The 17,050-nt window shown below is 49.9% G+C and overlaps 1 protein-coding gene across 1 annotated transcript in view; it reads right to left on the bottom strand.

Moving 5' to 3' along the window:
* The window catches only part of Agpat4 (1-acylglycerol-3-phosphate O-acyltransferase 4), a 103,227-nt gene that overhangs the window by 2,503 nt on the left and 83,674 nt on the right, over nucleotides 1-17,050 (bottom strand). Inside the window, exons 3-8 of the mRNA XM_032894707.1 lie at nucleotides 16,279-16,448; nucleotides 7,497-7,658; nucleotides 7,087-7,240; nucleotides 4,128-4,230; nucleotides 2,074-2,149; nucleotides 527-725 (exon numbers count right to left, since the gene is read on the bottom strand). Of these exons, the coding sequence (XP_032750598.1) occupies nucleotides 527-725; nucleotides 2,074-2,149; nucleotides 4,128-4,230; nucleotides 7,087-7,240; nucleotides 7,497-7,658; nucleotides 16,279-16,448 (864 nt within the window). The remainder of the gene's footprint in view (nucleotides 1-526; nucleotides 726-2,073; nucleotides 2,150-4,127; nucleotides 4,231-7,086; nucleotides 7,241-7,496; nucleotides 7,659-16,278; nucleotides 16,449-17,050) is intronic.

Here is a 17,050-nt window from a genome sequence, read left to right as displayed (position 1 = left end):
CCCTCCCATAAGCCTCAGAATCAGACCTGACTTTCAGGTGCCAGGGGAATGTCACACCCAGGTGACAGAGGCTTGGTGAATAACCCTTTGTGGAGAATGAAGAAGGCACTTTCTAAACCTCTTCGCACCATGCCTAGTCCCCTGGTTAGAGTGGAGGAGTCCCCTAGGGAGGCTCCCTTGTCTGCTTCCAAGGCAAAGAGCCAACCACTAGGTCCCTCAAGACCTATGTCATGCTTCGCTCTGGAGAAGGAAGGGAGCCAGCAGGGCTGTCTGCAGGGTTGCATCAGGTAGGACTTCAGTCCTGAGAGGAGTTTCATCTGTCAGGGGTGAGGTGGGGAGGGGACTCCAGCTCCATGTCGTACTACACTGGCTGTGCAGTTCCACCAGGCACGCCTCCAGACCCCAGACAGCACTGTGAGGCTGGCCCTCGTGGGTACCACTCAGCCTGCAAGGAGCACGTCCTGACATACATCTGGTGCCTGCCAAACAGGCTGGCTTTGCGTTGAGCCCCTGGCTCTGCACTCACCCATGCAGAAGATGAGGACCAAGCTGGCCAGCGTCACCGAGGAACCGCTGCTGACCATGCTAACAAGGAACTGGAAGAAAGGATAGAGCAGCAGCGACGCCCAGAACAACCAGTTGACCAGAGACCAGGGCCGCCGTGGGGGAGCCCAGGGAGTCTCTGGGAAGACCCCTGTCCTGTAGTACTCCTCCTGAAAGGCATCCTGGGGGGCAGAAAAGAGAGCCTCAGACACTGTGGTGGCTTCCAGTGGTACCTTACAGAAAGTAGTTTGTGGGCAGCTACTGGGGTTTGTCAGGGCTACCTGGCGTCCCCTTCCTCCAATGTCACACGGAGAGGCAGCTGCCACTTTCCTTCCTGTGTACAGGAGAGAGGAGCGCAAACTTGGGGCTGGCTATCCTCAGCCATGCACACCATATCCAGGCCTGAGGAAGCATGGCAGGACAGTGGGGTAGGTTGAAGGGAATGTGGACAAAAGGTCATTGAGCTTCGCCCACACACAGCCAAGGACACGCTGTCAATCTGGCCTCTCAACACGCAGGTCCCCATCAGCCATCTGCAGTCTTCAGAGACTGGATGACAAGGACTAGGGGGTCTGCAAGGTGCTGCTCACAGGAGGTGCCTGCCCTTACTTGGGATGACCTCTATAAGGTCAAGTTGGGGCAATGGTAATTAGGTTCTCCTTGCACCCTGCTCACATCTTTGGGAGGGAGGAGCCTGTGTAAACCAAGGCTCTGTCCAGAGTAAGACCAAGCAGACAGAACTGGAAGGGGAAGGGGAAGGGGAACCCTTCAGGACCAAATTCTTATTCGGGTCACACTTTGAAGTGACAGTTTGCTCAGGAGCAGTCAGGACCGCATCTGTTACTGAAGTGAGCCCTCCCATGGAAAAATGTGCCTGGGCGACAGGCACGGAGAAAAACCACTGATGTACAGTATACTGGTAAACTATCATATGCTGTTTGAGCTTGGCGGAGGGGACTCTGGCAACAAGGAGGCTCTCTCTCCCTTGTCTCATTGAGCTTGTTTATTTCAACCGTCCTCCATAACTGCACTGGGGATGGCTGGCCCCTGACTCTGCGAGCGGAAGGAAAATAAAATAGCAAGCAGCTCAGAGAAATAAAAACGTGGACACCCTTGAGAACATCTGGAAGGTGGACCACTTCCAGCAGAAACCCCTACTGTTTACACCAGGGAGTAAAAATGCCTCAATAGGTGGACAGGAAGAGGAAGCCAGAAACTCAGCCGTGAACAGAGAGCTCCACTGAGGACTGGCTGTCACTCAGGTGATTCCTCGATTGAGGACGCTTGCTGCAGGGTTTCCCCTCCTTTTGATTACTGCATACTAAGAAGCTCGCTCACTGGAAACCTGTCGGTTCGGCTGTCGTTTATTCTTTGGACCATACAGAACAGCCGTTACCTCCTGTTGGTCCACTACTCACACGTGACAGGTTTACTTTCTGAGAGGGCACCTAACAATGTATTTCGCTATGTTCTTCCAGTACCACTTGTGAGAACGGCATCTTGAGCCCTACACACGGCAGGTACACCCACCTTCTCCTGGTAGAGCTTGTGTAGCCAGGCTGAGCACTTGTCCTCATCCTCAGGGATGTCTTCCATGGGGATCCTCCTGCAAAAGCAAAGAGCAGCTAGCCGAGAGAACCACGGTGAGCCCCGGGCCACATTCCTGAGTGAGAATCAAGGGTCAAGCCAATGACTGAGAGACGCTCTCAGGAGTGGGGATCTGCCTTTCTCCTTCTTTCACCTCCCCAAACCCAACACTGTTTCCTCCCAAGAGGACAGTGCTGCCCCGTGATGCAGTCCAATAGGTGCAGAATCTATACATACGGGACAACACACTAGAACTTCTTCAACCAAGGAGCAACAGTAATGGCAGACCATCTCACATATAGCTCCTTTGCCCTTGACTGGGGCACAGCCACATTGAGGCAGATGCTGGAAGCTGAGGCCCCAAATGAGCTCATTTCCTGGGTGGCCGTCAGACTGGGGTTGGCAAAGGTGGGAGGCTTATCCATTAGCGAAGAGCCCACCTTGAACAGGGAGAAGTAATTTTCGGGGTTCCCTCTCCACATGTTCTCGGGCTACTGGCTCTTCAAAGATGACATTTTGAGGACCTCTGCTCTGGTCCATGGACAAGTGTGTTTGTCACAATTTTCCCCAGGACATTTCACACCCCAATGTGCCCAGAAATATATGAATAAGGACGCTGAAGCTTCTCTGAAAATGCCCTTTGACCTTTTTGGTTTCCATGAAACCGACACTTCTTTCTTCACTCTTTGTGATCTCCGGTTGCAAGTAAGATCATTGAATATGTTGGGGGTCGAGGGGGGGTGGAGGGAATTAGCAAGGCCTTGAAGTGTGTCTTCATTTGGATAGCTGGAGCTTAGGCAGTTCTACTCTTTTTAAGCATGCGCTGGACAATAGCGCCCTAGACGTGTTATTACTTTATATGGTGTTGTAATATATACTGAAGAATGTCCCAGTCATGTTAAGTGGATTCCTACACACAGACAGGTGTGTTGGGTAGCATAAGGACTCTTCCACGGTGGCCATGAGCACTTGTTGGCTTTCGTAGGTGAACTTGAAAGGATCAGTCAGCTGTATACTCTACTGTGATTCCCACAGATACCCCAGAGAACTGCAGTTACTAAAAAACAAATCCCCACCCCCAACCCTTGTAGAGGTCAAACGGTCTTGCACCCTACCAGAATCCAGCTGAGTGGAGCTCTTGAACTCCAGGTGTCGAAGGAACTCCAGAGACAAAGGACCCACTCGATCTCTGGTGCTTCCTCATTTCGTGGAAACGGTGGAAGCATTTCCAGGAAGTTAACACAAGCTGTCAGCCCACAGACATGTTTGTATCTTTAAACATTTTGAGTGGTGTGGCAGTGCTTGGCCATTGGGTTTTCATCATGGTGTGCTGGGATTTGTAACCGGAAGGGGTCCAGAGAGCTCTGCTTGTATGTGGATGTTTCAGGGGCTCTTGGATGGCCTTCAAAATGACTACGGCATAGGGGGCCAGCGCCACCTGACCCAACTCAGACTGGGTTTTAGTGCATGAGGTCACTGACTTGTTGAGCAAATGGCCTGTGGTTTCCTGTCTGCTTCACCTTCCCCTTGTCATTCCACTAGTCTTGGTGACATTCTGGAGATCAAGAGTTAGGCACATTATGTAAGCCAATAAGCAGGCCGAAATAAAAAATGATAATGAAGATGACGAAAAGAAAGAAAAAATTGGTTTGTCTTTGCAAAGAGCAGATCCATCTTCGTAGGAAATGTGTCCATCAAGAATGGTTGACAGTGAGTCTTGGGCTCCTGTCTGTCCACTCAGAGCTCTGGGAGAGGTGCAAGCCGAGCCGAGCCAGTTAACAGACCCACAGGAACTGGGAGGGAAGGCCTCCTCCCCAGGGTGTGCAGTAGATGTGCCTCTTGAGTTCATAACATAGATAAAAGACTGGAGAGAAGTTCGATGGGAAGCAGACTTCACGAGAGATGCTAAGCAGACGTTTCTGGAAGTCGGACTCCTTGCAATTTGGCACTTAGAAACAAGCCCCCCCTTTACTAGGAGGGAAGCAGGGCCAACTCACCTAACATAGCAGTCAGCGTGATATTTCTTTCCATTTAAGACTCCCAGCAGTGTTGGGTTTTCATTGTTTCTGAAATTGAGTGTACAGTCATATACGGCTGGGACTATAAGACAAGACAGACAAGGCAGTATAGAGCAGGTGAGGCCGGTTCCGCTTGGTAGTCACACACACTGGACGACATGCGCACACCGTAACCTGTCTACCAATGACACGCACGATAGAGACCTCTTCCTTGGGTTTTTCTAGACTGCTCACCTGCTCTACATTGAACATGTGTAATCAGAAAGTCAACTGTAAGCAAGTCCTGGGAACAGAGTAACCCCCGTGGTCATGTGGGCTTTAAAACCATGATGACTTGGGGTTGGGGATTTAGCTCAGTGGTACAGCTTGCCTAGGAAGCGCAAGGCCCTGGGTTCGGTCCCCAGCTCCAAAAAAAAAAAAAAAAAAAAAAAAAAAAACCATGATGACTGTCAGATCTATACTGATAAGGACGTTAATCTTTATAGTCGGCAGAGCCTGCTGTAGTTGCAAATACCAATATTTGAACAAATACGGGTAGAAGATGATCTAGGCTCATTCAAGGATGTGTCTGTGACAGAATGACAGCCATCATTTATAAATTTATCAAATGCCATTTTCTCTTTTATAAAAGACTTTTTAACTATGTGGATGCATGTCTATGTGGGTGTACATGAGGCCAGAATAGAGCATTGTACCCCCTGTTGCTAGATTTACAGGCAGTTGTGGGCCATCAGATAATAGCGGTGTGAACAGAATTCCAGTCTTCTCCAAGTGCAGTAAGCACTCGTATTGGCTAAGCCATCTCTGCAGCCCCAGTGTAACCCTTCTTATGAGCATTTTGTGCCCTCCCAAAATGAAGCAGCCACAAAGACAGGGTGTTACATCTAAATCATGGAAGGAAAAGGTAGTGCAGTCGAGTTAATGGTTCTATTCAATGGTAACTCCTTGGGGTAACCTACCCCCACGCCCTCCACATGGCCAGAAGGCAACAGTAAGCAGGGTGTAATCCTGCTACTGATTGGTTCAGAGTGAGTAAACTATGAGACTTCACCCTCTATGCTAATGTGAAGTGTAACCCTGATGCTGATTGGTTCAGAGTCAGTAAACTGTGGAACCTTGCCTACTATGCTAACATGTGATGTGACCCTGCTGCTGATTGGTTGAGTAAGCTGTGACCCTCGCCCACTATGCTAATATGTGGTGTAACCCTGATGCTGATTGGCTTAGAGTAAACTGAGACCTCTCCCTCTATGCTAATGTGTGTTGTAATTCTACTGCTGATTGGTTTAAAGTAAACTATGAGACCTCGCCCCCTATGCTAATGTGTGGTATAGTCCCGCTGCTGATTGGTTCAGAGTGAGTAAGCTATGGAACCTCTCTCACTATGCCTTTTGTATCAGGAAGGAGGAATAGCTTTTAATGAATATGGAGCTAGGGGCTGGAGCTGGGGGAGGAACAGAACAAGGAGGCTAACAGCTACCCGGTCCAGATAAGGTGACTGGGGACTGGTCCAGTCAGGATAAATAACTCTGCCCCCAGCAAAAGGGCTAACGGACTTCTACTAATACAGATGTCTCCGTGTCATTATTATGAAAGGTCAAGTGAGAGCCTCGTAAAAACCCAGCAACAGTAACTATATGCACATTCCAAGTTATCTCCTCGGCATAGTCCACATTCCATCCAACCTTACTGCGGGAGCCCTGGGACCTGGCTCAGGCTCCAAAAATGCTTATTGGGTCAAAGAACGGGTGACTTAATGACAGAGAAACGAGTGGATAGAATGTGTACACTTCTTTTCCCAGCAGTGGGCAGTTTGCTTAGCTGCATCACACAGTCTTCCAAACCTAGATCTTCTGGAGAGTGGGCTTATGATGCCATCATCACACAGGGCTGAAGAGACAGGTGCCAGTCACACGTGCAGGCAGAGCCCACTGCACTAACAATGATCTTGACCGTAGCTGGGCAGCTTTACACGTCTACAGTTAGTGTTAGTAAAAGTAGCAGGGGAAATCACAGAAATTGTATACTGTCCCTGGATCACTTGGAATATGAAGAACAAGGATTCAAATGTGATAAAATCACCATCCATTTCTTTCCTTGATAGGTCTGTAGGTCCACTATCTTTCCCTATGGGAGAGGGTCCTCATGCTGGCTTGCAGAAGTGTCTAAGAGGCATTGTCCTTAAAGACCCAGCCACTTTCCCTGTCATTGGTGGGCATTGGTGCCTAAGGTGGGCAACTGGCCCAGAAGATATTTAACCTGTTGACGTCCTTGGCGCCCTGGATAAATCCCCCCTCACAAGAGATAAAGACAAGGCTATAGAAGCTAGCAGCAAGGAGCCAGAAGCCACATCTGACCTGCCTCTGGCAACACAGCAGGGCCTGCTTGGCCCACTTCTTCCTTCAGGACAAAGCGTTCTCTTGGCAGGTCTAGGACATGAAGTTCTAGGAAGGCCGGCCTGGCTCTGTGGTGCCTCACACTTGAAGCAGTGTCAAGTCCTATCCAGCTCAAGTAAGATGTCAAGCCTCATTTGGAGCCGAAGGGCCAGGGAGTAGGGATGTGAGAGAAAGGGGTTACATAGGAAAACAAACATGTTTTTAATTGAAGAGGAAGGGTAAAAAGAAAACGGGGGAAGTCGCTGCCTTCTGTTTGTAGCTACACTGGCTTGAGGCTCCAGACTCATGGGTCTGTACAGATCAGATCATCTGCAGGTGGTTATCAGCAATAAATAAGCAAGAGAGGGCCTCAAAAATTACAGCTCCATGACCAGGCCATCTCCAGTCCTCCAAGGAGCCTGCACTTTCTGCACGCACTGTGCAGTTCTGCCACTGACCAGCAGAGGGCAGTATTTACTGGGATTCAGAAACAGGAGGTGCCCTGCCTCTCATCCCAGGTTCCACCTAGCTTCAAAGATCCCCCATTTAGCCAGCATCCTTACCAACATCTCGCAAGCACTTCACAGTGATAGCAAAGCCCTTGGTGCGTGGCAGCAGGTGATGCTTGAGGCTGGGCAGCCCCTTGGCTTGGGCCACCTGCATGCTGATTTGGTGTTTCTTCTCTGTGAACCGTGTGCCCTCACAGTGGATCAGGAACTGAAAAGCAAAGGATGCTGGTCACACAGGAGGATTCCACGGTCACACAACCCCAAGCTCAACTGGAGGCCACAGTCCCAAAGATGTTCATAGTCACACTTGACTCCAGGTCAGTCCCATGGTGTCCTCGTGCCCCACAAATCCCTCAGGTCTCATGTAATTCCAGGCCACACTCAGTCCAAAGTGACTCCTATGTGTGGTAGCCACACATGATGCCACAGGAGCCAGACAGCACACTGCTCCTTTGCCTACGTACCAGATACTTCTCTGGGTAGTCCCGGAGGTGCAGCAGGCTCTTGGCAACCGTCTGCCGATCTTGCTCCCACTTGCGCGTGCAGAAGATCATTTCCACGAAGTACCACATCCAGCCAATGATGGGGACATAAGCCAGCTCTTTCTTGGCCAGGACTTTGGAGTTCTGAAATAGAGGAAGAACCTTAGGGTGTCTGTGAAGGAGACATGGCTGTTGGAGCTCTCATGGGGAAGGAATGGCCAGTCATACCAAAGGCAACAAAGACTTTGGGCTCGGAGCCCTTCCTCTTTCCCACTGCACTGACCTGAGGTAAGGTCATGCCCACCACTGGGTGGACCGCCGCATGGACGAGGGTCTGTGAACACACACAGAGGTTTGAGGATACCCTCATGGACCACGCCCTCCAGATTATCGACACCTGTGTGTTTGCTAAGCCCATCCTGAGGTTCTGTCCGGCGGGTCTGTATAACGCCGTGCCACAGACCAGCACATCAGCAAAGCCACCGAGTTCATACAAGCAAGGCCAGCAAGGCTCACGGCACTGGCAGGCTAGCGAGCGGAGGCCAGCAGAGTTTGAGCAGTTCCATGGGAAGCAGGGGAGGCTGGGAAGTCAACTTGGCTCAAATGGATTGATTCCCTATTCATCTCTGTCACTCACTTCTGAGGCAGGAAACAGCCAGTCTCCTCAGGTCGGGGTAGCTGCGGTTGGTCCCCAGCAACTCCTGTGACCACACTGTGTGGGCACCAGGAGTGGGGTGGGGAACTTAGGATCGAATGGGGCAAGAAGTCAGGGGGATGCAAAATGACTCTTACCTTGCTGGGTTTGTTTCTCTCTCTCTCTCTCTCTCTCTCTCTCTCTCTCTCTCTCTCTCTCTCTCTCTCTCTCTGTGTGTATGTGTGTGTGCATGCACACATGCATACAGTGGGGGTTGCACATCCATGTGTGTGAATGCTGACACCTACCATGGTACACGTGGAGACCAGAGGACAATAGCCCTTGTCTTCTACACTGTTTGAAGCAGCGCCTCCTTGCTGTTCGGCTGCATAAGCCAGGTTCGCTGGCCCACGAGTGTCTGGGATTCTCCTGTCTCCACCTCTCACCTCCCCGTAGGAGCAGTGGAATTGCAGACACTCACTCACACTATGTGTCTTGAGTTGTACGGAAGTTGGGGGGATTCAAACTCAGGTCCCCATACTTGCGTGGCAAGCCCTTTACCCACTCAGCGCCTTGACCACTGCCACCGTTCGGATTTTTACCCTCCACTTTGTAATCGACTGAGACGATCTCTGACTCTTGAGATGGATGCCCACCCACACTGGCCGTGTGGACAGTTGAAGGCAGCCGTCTATCCAGGTCCTGAGCCTTCGCTGCCCGGAGGGGAAGAGCAGAGGTTTCACACCGCCCCTCCCTTCTCTCCCCTTTTGCTGTCTTCCACTTGGTGTCTTGTGGCTAAGACCATTCTGTCATCATATCTACCGTGCTTGGGGCCCTGAGGTAGACGTCTGAGGAGGCCTCACTCACATCTACACCCAGCATGGAGCAACCTTAAAGTCTCGGATAAGGGAGCAAACTGCCAGACTCTGGAGATGATCTTGCTCTTGTGCCTGTCACCCTGGAAACCAAGCAGTCTTTGGGCTCATAGTCCTCCCGGGAGCCTACTGTCCTGTGTCCACACTAGATTTCAGACTCCGGGTGACAGGGAGGGACATTCCTGCTGGTCCTCAGTTTCTTTGGTTTCTGTCACCTCCCTATTTAAAGCTTTGACGATGAGAGCGAACGGATCCAAACACACAGCCTCCACTGGCAAATTAAGCTCTTTTTCTGGAACTTAAAACTTATTTTTTTTTTAAGGTTCTATATACCGGATCTTGCAAAAATTACATTTGGCGGGCTCAGGAATTACAGGATGACCCACACTGCCACCCACAGAGATGTTACTGAGTCTAACATTGCGGCGACTGGGTGGGCAGTCAGTCTCATCCAGCCAATCACGGCTGCAATCCTGGGTCACTTCCTGTTTATGGTTCTCCAATGAGACACAAGTGGGCGTTAGCACTTGGCCTTTGGTAGGTGGTGGAGAAGGCTGCCCTGGTGGGTTGTGTGGAATCTAGGGCTTCAACTAGCGGTGACTCAAGAGGCTGTATTCCCATCACTTACATCACCAAGAGTCACTCCAATGTCCCACAATAAAAGCCTTCATTGACTACTGTGTTCTATATATCTGACAATATTTAATAGTGCAGGTAAGGCTGCAAAACAGTGCACAGGCCACTCTGATGCCCACTGGTGTCCATGCAGGTTAATTGGAGTGAGGGTAAGCATTCCCCTGAATGTAGGAGCAATGTAGCTGCTATCATGGGCTGAATAGTAGTCGTGGAGACGATGCGGTCCACAGAGCTGAAAATGCTCATTCTCTGGCTGACGAACTACAGATCAGATTAGTCAAGCCTGAATTTACAGTCATTAATAGTCACTCCATGTAAAATTCTCACATCACACTAAAGCAGAGATGAAGGAAGGGGCTATGCTAAGAGACTTTACAAGTTAACTCATTCATAACTGACATCCCAGAAGGTATTATGGCAATAAGATATAAATATGTCTAGGAAAACCTAGAATTAATATGGGTAACCCACACCCACCAGGTGCTGAAGTGTCTACCGCGGCCAGTGTCTAGATCGTACATACATCCTAAATTGGAAAATTCTGGAAATACTTTTGGAGGTGAAAAAAGGGGTTTGGGGATGTGAATGCTAAGGGTGTATGGGGGCACGGGGGTTGAGAAGGTCATTAAAATGGGTGCCTCACCCAGCTAGGGAGGACCTCACCCATCTCTTAGGGACTAAGTCAGTCTCTGAACCAGAATTTAGCACCTCCAAGTAAGACAGTGCAGCGTGTGACCAGATGGCCAACACAGAGCTGCTTTAAATAGCACAGGGCTCAGAGTGTCTTAACCCTCAAATTTGGTGGCTTTTAATTCACTTCACTACCAGACTGCAAATGAGACCCCTTCTGGGTCCAAGTAGAAAATGCAAACCAGCGTCCAGCTTGCAGGTTAGGACCTGGTGGCGGCGGCTTCCTGTCCTCTAACCCCAAAGCCCTGCTCAGGTCTGAGGTCACTCAGCAGGTGGCCCTGCTCAAGGCTGTGTTTGCATTGATGCCTCACTAGATTCAAACATAAAACCACTCCTGAAGGCTCATCAGTGAGTCCCTTAGTCTAGCCTTGGTTGGCTATTGCCACTAAATATGTAAGAATTAAAGCTGGCAAGATGTCTGGCTCAATGAGAAAAGAACGCTATGCTTTACCCTCTGACACCCTTCCCCCCATGCACACATATGCATGCGAGTGCACCAAGTCATTTGTGTGCATGTGTACACACATATGTGCAATAAATGCAATTATTTTTTTTAATTACTAAAGTTTAATGATGACACTGATCAAGAACTTCTCTTCGTCTTGTTCTTCAAGTTTCTAATAAAAAGTTTTTCATTTTAAAAAGTGAATATATTAGGCCATTTCAGTGAAACCTTTGAAATAGGTGAGGTGTAGGAGAAGGAAGCAGGGCCAGTCCTCAGCATTCTAGCATTCCCCTGCATACAAACTAGAGACAAGGAGCCAAGAACGAAGTCTGATGGGGGCCGGCCTGCCCTGGGGTTGGGCTAGCCTGATCACATCAGAGGGCAAGCAAGGCAACTGACAGTTCAGCCTCCGTTTAACTCCTAGAAACATGAATCCCAAACTGACCAGTCCACACAAGGTCCGCCCTTAGTCCAGGCATGGTTCCAATGCTGGGGACACAGAGGTGGGCGGGACTCTCTGTGACAGAGTCTAGAGGCAAACAGGAGTAGCACACTGGAGATTTGATTAGTCCCTTCTCCCAGGACAGACTATGCAGCTGCCCTCCTGGGACACATGGCAAAACTTTGGGAAGATGGAGATGAGACCAGAGCTCAGATGATGGAGTGGGTGTGGTAGTGGGCATCAAAGGGTTGAGAGACTCTACGAAGTCATCGGACATCTTTCTTACCGGGCTGGCCCTGCTCTGGCTTTCCAGGGCCTCACTTGCAGGCAGAAGCTATGGAGTTTCCTACCAGGAAGTCCTAAGGGTTTCTCTAAATGAAATAAAGCCTGGTCATGATTAGTCACAGCCACGGGGGAGACGCACAGACCAAACTCTCTAAGCACTCTCTAAGAATCTCTCTCTCTCTCTCTCTCTCTCTCTCTCTCTCTCTCCCTCTCTCTCTCTCTCTCTCTCTGGCTGGAAATACCCATGCATCATTTTATTAAAACCCAGCCTGCTATACCAGGTCCTTCAGCACTGAATTATTCCCCCAACCCTCCCCCACTTCCCTCCCTGTGGCGAGCCCCAGACTCTTCTAGATTTGACAAAGTGTAGTGGGGAGGCAGAGGAAGGGTGTTTCGTGGCCAAGAAGTATGCTGAGACCAGCAAGGGTATTTCCCACAGACTCTTCTAGGAGGAGCTGTGGTGCAGCCAGAACGAAACAGCTAAAAGGAGTTCCTGCCCTTACCACCCCTATTGCCCTCACCCCACCCCACCACTCCCTTACTACTCTGAAAGGCTGGCCTGGATACTTCTAGAACCACCTAAGGCCAGAGTATCTGGGAAGATAAGCAGGAAGCATTCCCGAGAGAGAGTGGGGGTGGGGTGAGGGCTAAACAGGACAGACACACCCACAGGACGCCTTACCGGCAGGAGACAATGGGACACTCTGCTCTGACAGGTGGCCAACTGAAAGATTCCAGGGGCAGGTGTGCAGGCCCTGGGCAGGAACAGATGGTTGTATGTGAGGGTAGTGAGTGGGGAGCAGATGTCACTGGCTAGGGTGGTTCACAGAAGGGAGAGGGGCCGTCCATCTGTCGGGCAGCCTTGAGGCTAAGTTAACTGGCTTGCCCGGGGAGTTGGTGCCATAAAAGAAGAGGCCCTGTAATGTCTAGCTTGGGACTGCACTGTGAGCTGGCTCCTCCTGTGTGCGAGCCCCCCGGGGACTTCTCTCTCCCCAGGATTCTCTCAGTCACCTGCTAGGTTCTTTATCTGTGTAACACCAGGTCATCCTGACACCACTCTCCACCCCGCCTGACTCAGTAAATGTCCACTCTCCACCCCGCCTGGGTTAGTAAATGAACCATCAGGGCCTTAAGTGGCACATCTGTCCACTCCAGCTGTCGCAACAGGGCCTGCCAAAGTCTGGAGATAGGGTGCCAATTAATCTTGGCTGAGATGTCGCAAGAAATGAATCAGTAGGGCCCATTTTCAACAGGAGGTGTGTGCTCAGAGCACTTCAGAATCAGAGGTGAGCGGGAGGTGTTAGGCCTGCTTGGGATTCCGACCCCAGACGTACAACAGAGGTGCATGTTTTACATACCAAAGTAGACTTGGCCTCTGGGCTCTCCCAGCATCCCTCAGTCCCCTACCTGGAATACCCTGCCCCAAAACTGAACTTTCCAACCTAAGGGCTGGGCTACCCTACCCCAAAGGCTCTTCCCTATATAATCCAGACATTTTGGTCTCCTCTTCCTCCTCGTCCTCGTCCTGGTTCTCGTCCTCCTCCTCTTCCTCCTCCTCTTCTTCCTCCTCCTCTCCCTCCTCTTCCTTTTCTTCTTCTTCTCCTTCTTCTCTCTCCCTCTCCCTCTCTCTATCTCTCTCTCGTGATTTCCCTGGCCTAGATCCTTGGGGCCAGTGAGCTTTCCGAAGAGCAGCTTCCCAATAAACCTGCATTTAATATAATCTAATCTGGCTCGAATTGGCTCACTCCACCAGCAGAGAAATAACCTATTGCAAGGAAAGAGGGGAAACTTTGGAATCAGACATGCCAGTGTCCTTGCAAACTGAACAGCAACCGGGGCTCTGGTGTTTACTCGGAAGTGTGGATAATAATTGAGTGTCTTAGTGAGTATTCTATTGTGGTAAAGAGGCACCATGAGCATGGCAACTCTTACCAAGGGAAACATTTAATTGAGGCTGGCTTATATTCGAAGCTTTAGGCCATTATTATTAGGGCATTATTATTCTCATTAGGGCATGAGAACCGCAGCACACGAGCAGACATGGTGGTGGATAGTAGCTGACAGTTCTACACCCTGATCAGCAGCAGAAGGAGTGGTGACACTTGGCCTGGCTGGAGCATTTGAAAACCCACCCCCAGTGACACACTTCCTCCAAGAAGGCCACGCCCACCCAACAAGGCCACACCCCCTAATGCCACTGCATTCAAATCTATTAGCCTATGGGGGCCATTCTTATTCAAACCTCCACAGGGTGTAAGGAAGTGAGCTGTGGGGCTCAGGGTCATAGGGTTCCCCTGGGTGGAGTGGGAAGCTATGGGGCCTCAGAGTGTCCTACCACGGGATAGGAAAAGACAACACATTTGGAACAGAAAACCCACCAAAGCCACCTCTCTCCAGGAGATCGCTGACTGCCTCCAAGCCCCCAAGATGGCAGGGACAATGGTAGCTTTCTACCTCCCCCATGGCTTCACCCAGAGGCAATGTGGTCTGCAGATGTTAAAGAGAACATTGCAGAGCCTCGTACAAAGTATAATATACTCTATATGGTAGATCATGGCTATAATTGCTCTGTTTAGTTAATATTTACCTCTCGCTATCCTGTACCCTTATGTGCAAGCTAGACTCAGAAGACACACAGCACAGGTAAGATCTGATTTTAGCCACAGACATCCTTGGGATGCATTCGGATGTGTCCCCCATGGACAAAGGGGAACCTCTGTACTAGAAATTTCATTTTTGTTCTGAAAACGTAAATGAACACAAAAGCAAATGTAGTCACACACACACACACACACACACACACACACACACACACACACACACACTGAGAAAAGAAATGAAGAAACAAAAGAGCTCCTGTTACCAGAAAGCTCTTCACCTGATTGGAAGAAGCAGAGCCATGAGTTCTCTAGACCCTTCCCATACCCTGTGGTCACAACTCTGTATTCTATACATAAAGGTCTTGTGTGCACGTGCCACCAAAACCAAGGGTGCCGTGATTAGCCTGCCTTTCTGTGGGCCATCATTCCAAATGCCAAACGTCACCTCCAAGTCCTCAGGAGAACTTCTGGGACCTTTTCCATCCCGGGGCCAAAATGTATTAGTTCCCATGACAATATCTGCAGGCTTTCGGTGACCCATTAACGTGGTACAGGCTCAAGCCGACACCTCAATGTGTTAAAGGTGGCAGAAGACAACCGGAGAGACCCGTTACAGAGGCAAGGACGTCAAACTACTCTGAGGGAAACAGATTTCAGGAGCAATTCCAAGTTCTGCTATTGAAGCTTCGCTGCTCAGAGACTCGAATCTTGAAGCCTTTGCTGAACTCAACATCGGGTGAATTGTGCCTGCGGGCTAAGCAATTAAGGGTTGGAACTGGAGCCAAACTACACAAGTTCCAGTCCAAATCCAATTACAGTTGGATGAACGGACTATGAAACTCTCTCTAACTGCGGTCCTCTCCACCACCACCACCCCAACCCCGGAAAGGTGTGTATCCACTCACAAATGCTTCTGTAAGGATTAAACAAACAACTAACTGTAAAACTTACACATAGGATGTTAGTTCTGATTCTAAGCAGAGCTAGAAGTGTCACGGTGGTTAATATTGTCAACTTGACTGACACTATGGCCGCCACTCTCGACCTTCCCATGCAGGCTTTAAAACGGTCCCTCAGGCTGTGAAGATCCCCTTCCGTTAACTTGTTTTCCTTGCTACTGCGGAACTGCAGCTTTGCTGCTGTGAGTGGGAAGGTAAGTAGCTGTGTTTTCCAGTGGTCTTAAGTGACCCCTTTAAAAGGGTCATTCGGCCCTCAAAGGGGTTGTGACCCAGAAGTCGAGAACTGCGGCTCTAGCTTTACCTATGAGTCACACTTCCAGGCACACCTGTGGGACATTGCCTAGGTTAGGTTAACTGAGTTGGAATGACCCAGCTTTCCTGTGGGTAGTTCCGTTCCATGGCCCAGGGCCCTAGAATGAATCAAAGCATTGAAAAAAAAAAAAAAAAGATGATAATACAAGCTAGGCAAAAGTATTCATTTCTCCGCTTCTTGACTACAGAGGAAATGGGGCTGTCCGACTGCCTGACGCTGTTGCTGACAACCTTCCCCACCAGGGAGGACTGTCCTTTACACTGGCAACTGGCAACTTTACCTCCTGAAGTTGCTCTTATCTGGTATTCTGTCACAGCAAGAAAAAAAAAAAAAAAAAAAAAAAAAAAAAGACCAACACAAACAGCTTTTGAGAGCATTGCATACTTTGAAAAAAATTAAAATTTAAAAAAAAATTAAATAAATAAAACCACTTTGCCAATGCCAGACAGGGTAGCCCATGCTTCTAATCCCAACTCTCTTGGAAGATGAGGTAGGAAGACAAACCCTAGACCAGCCTGGGCTCCATAGCAAGATCCTATCTCAACCTCTGCCCCCTAAATAAAAGCAACAACAATAAACCGTGTTCATTCTAGAAGTTCTGAGAGACGGAGAGCAGACAGCAAGCTGCATGTTAGACTGGCCGGGAAGGGTGGGGTGTTGTGTGGAGGGCAAAGGCTCACCCCATTTACCCCCGGGAAGGTGTTGTGTGGAGAGCGAAGGGGCATCCCACTTACCCCTGGGGAGGATGGGGTGTTGTGTGGAGGGTGAAGGCTTACCCCACTTACCCCCGGGGAGGATGGGGTGTTGTGTGGAGAGTGAAGTGCATCCTATTTACCCCTGGGAGGGTGGGGTGTTGTGTGGAGGGTGAAGGCGCATCCCACTTACCCCCAGGATCCCTAGGCGCTCAGCCAGGCTCCAGCCACAGAGAAAGTCAATCTCAAACTTGTGATTGAGAACCACGATGGCGTTTTCCTTCCCGTAGTGGGGGGAGGCCTTCGGGTCGGTGTAGATGGTACACTCCGTGCCTGACCACCACTCCAGAAGCATCACCAACTCTGTAACAAACCACAAGGACACACACACACAAAGTTTACTTCACTGTCCTGGAGTCCTGCGTCTGCTTTCCTTGGGCCATGCTGCAAGACGAAGCCGCCTCTAGGGCTAAAGAGGCAGAACTTTCAGCCCAGACCCCGATGTGGAAAGGGTCTCAGAGCAGAAGGGTTATAAATGAGTCAGATCCCACACCAGTCTGCAGGGAAAGGGAGGATGCTCTAGGTGGCCAGTTCTTCACAGCTCTTGATTAAGTAACTTGGGAGAGCTAAAATCAGAGTCTAGATTCACCCACATCTGTGTCCTTGTGCTGACTGCATGAGTTGATGTATGCTCTAGGAAATGTCTGGCAGACACTAAACTCTATCCAAGAACTAACTCTCCCCCCACTGATGACACACCCACCCGAGGGCACCAGGAATGACCAGCAACCATGGTGGAGGGAAACACAAGTTTGTCCCTTTCAGTGACAAGGGTAACTCCGAGGTGTCAATCACTCTGGAGGCTGTAACCAATTGTTAGCATAGCCTTTGGAGAGGCCTGTGAACATGAAGGCTTGTTTGTAGGTGGCGATCAGTCTGAGTGTACTCTTGGGTTGTGCCTTCAT

The sequence above is a fragment of the Rattus rattus genome, chromosome 2, assembly GCF_011064425.1.
Source record: "Rattus rattus isolate New Zealand chromosome 2, Rrattus_CSIRO_v1, whole genome shotgun sequence".
Taxonomy (NCBI): Eukaryota; Metazoa; Chordata; class Mammalia; order Rodentia; family Muridae; genus Rattus; species Rattus rattus.
The sequence above is the reverse complement of the archived record's forward strand: the minus strand, read 5'-3'. Positions and strand labels throughout refer to the sequence as shown.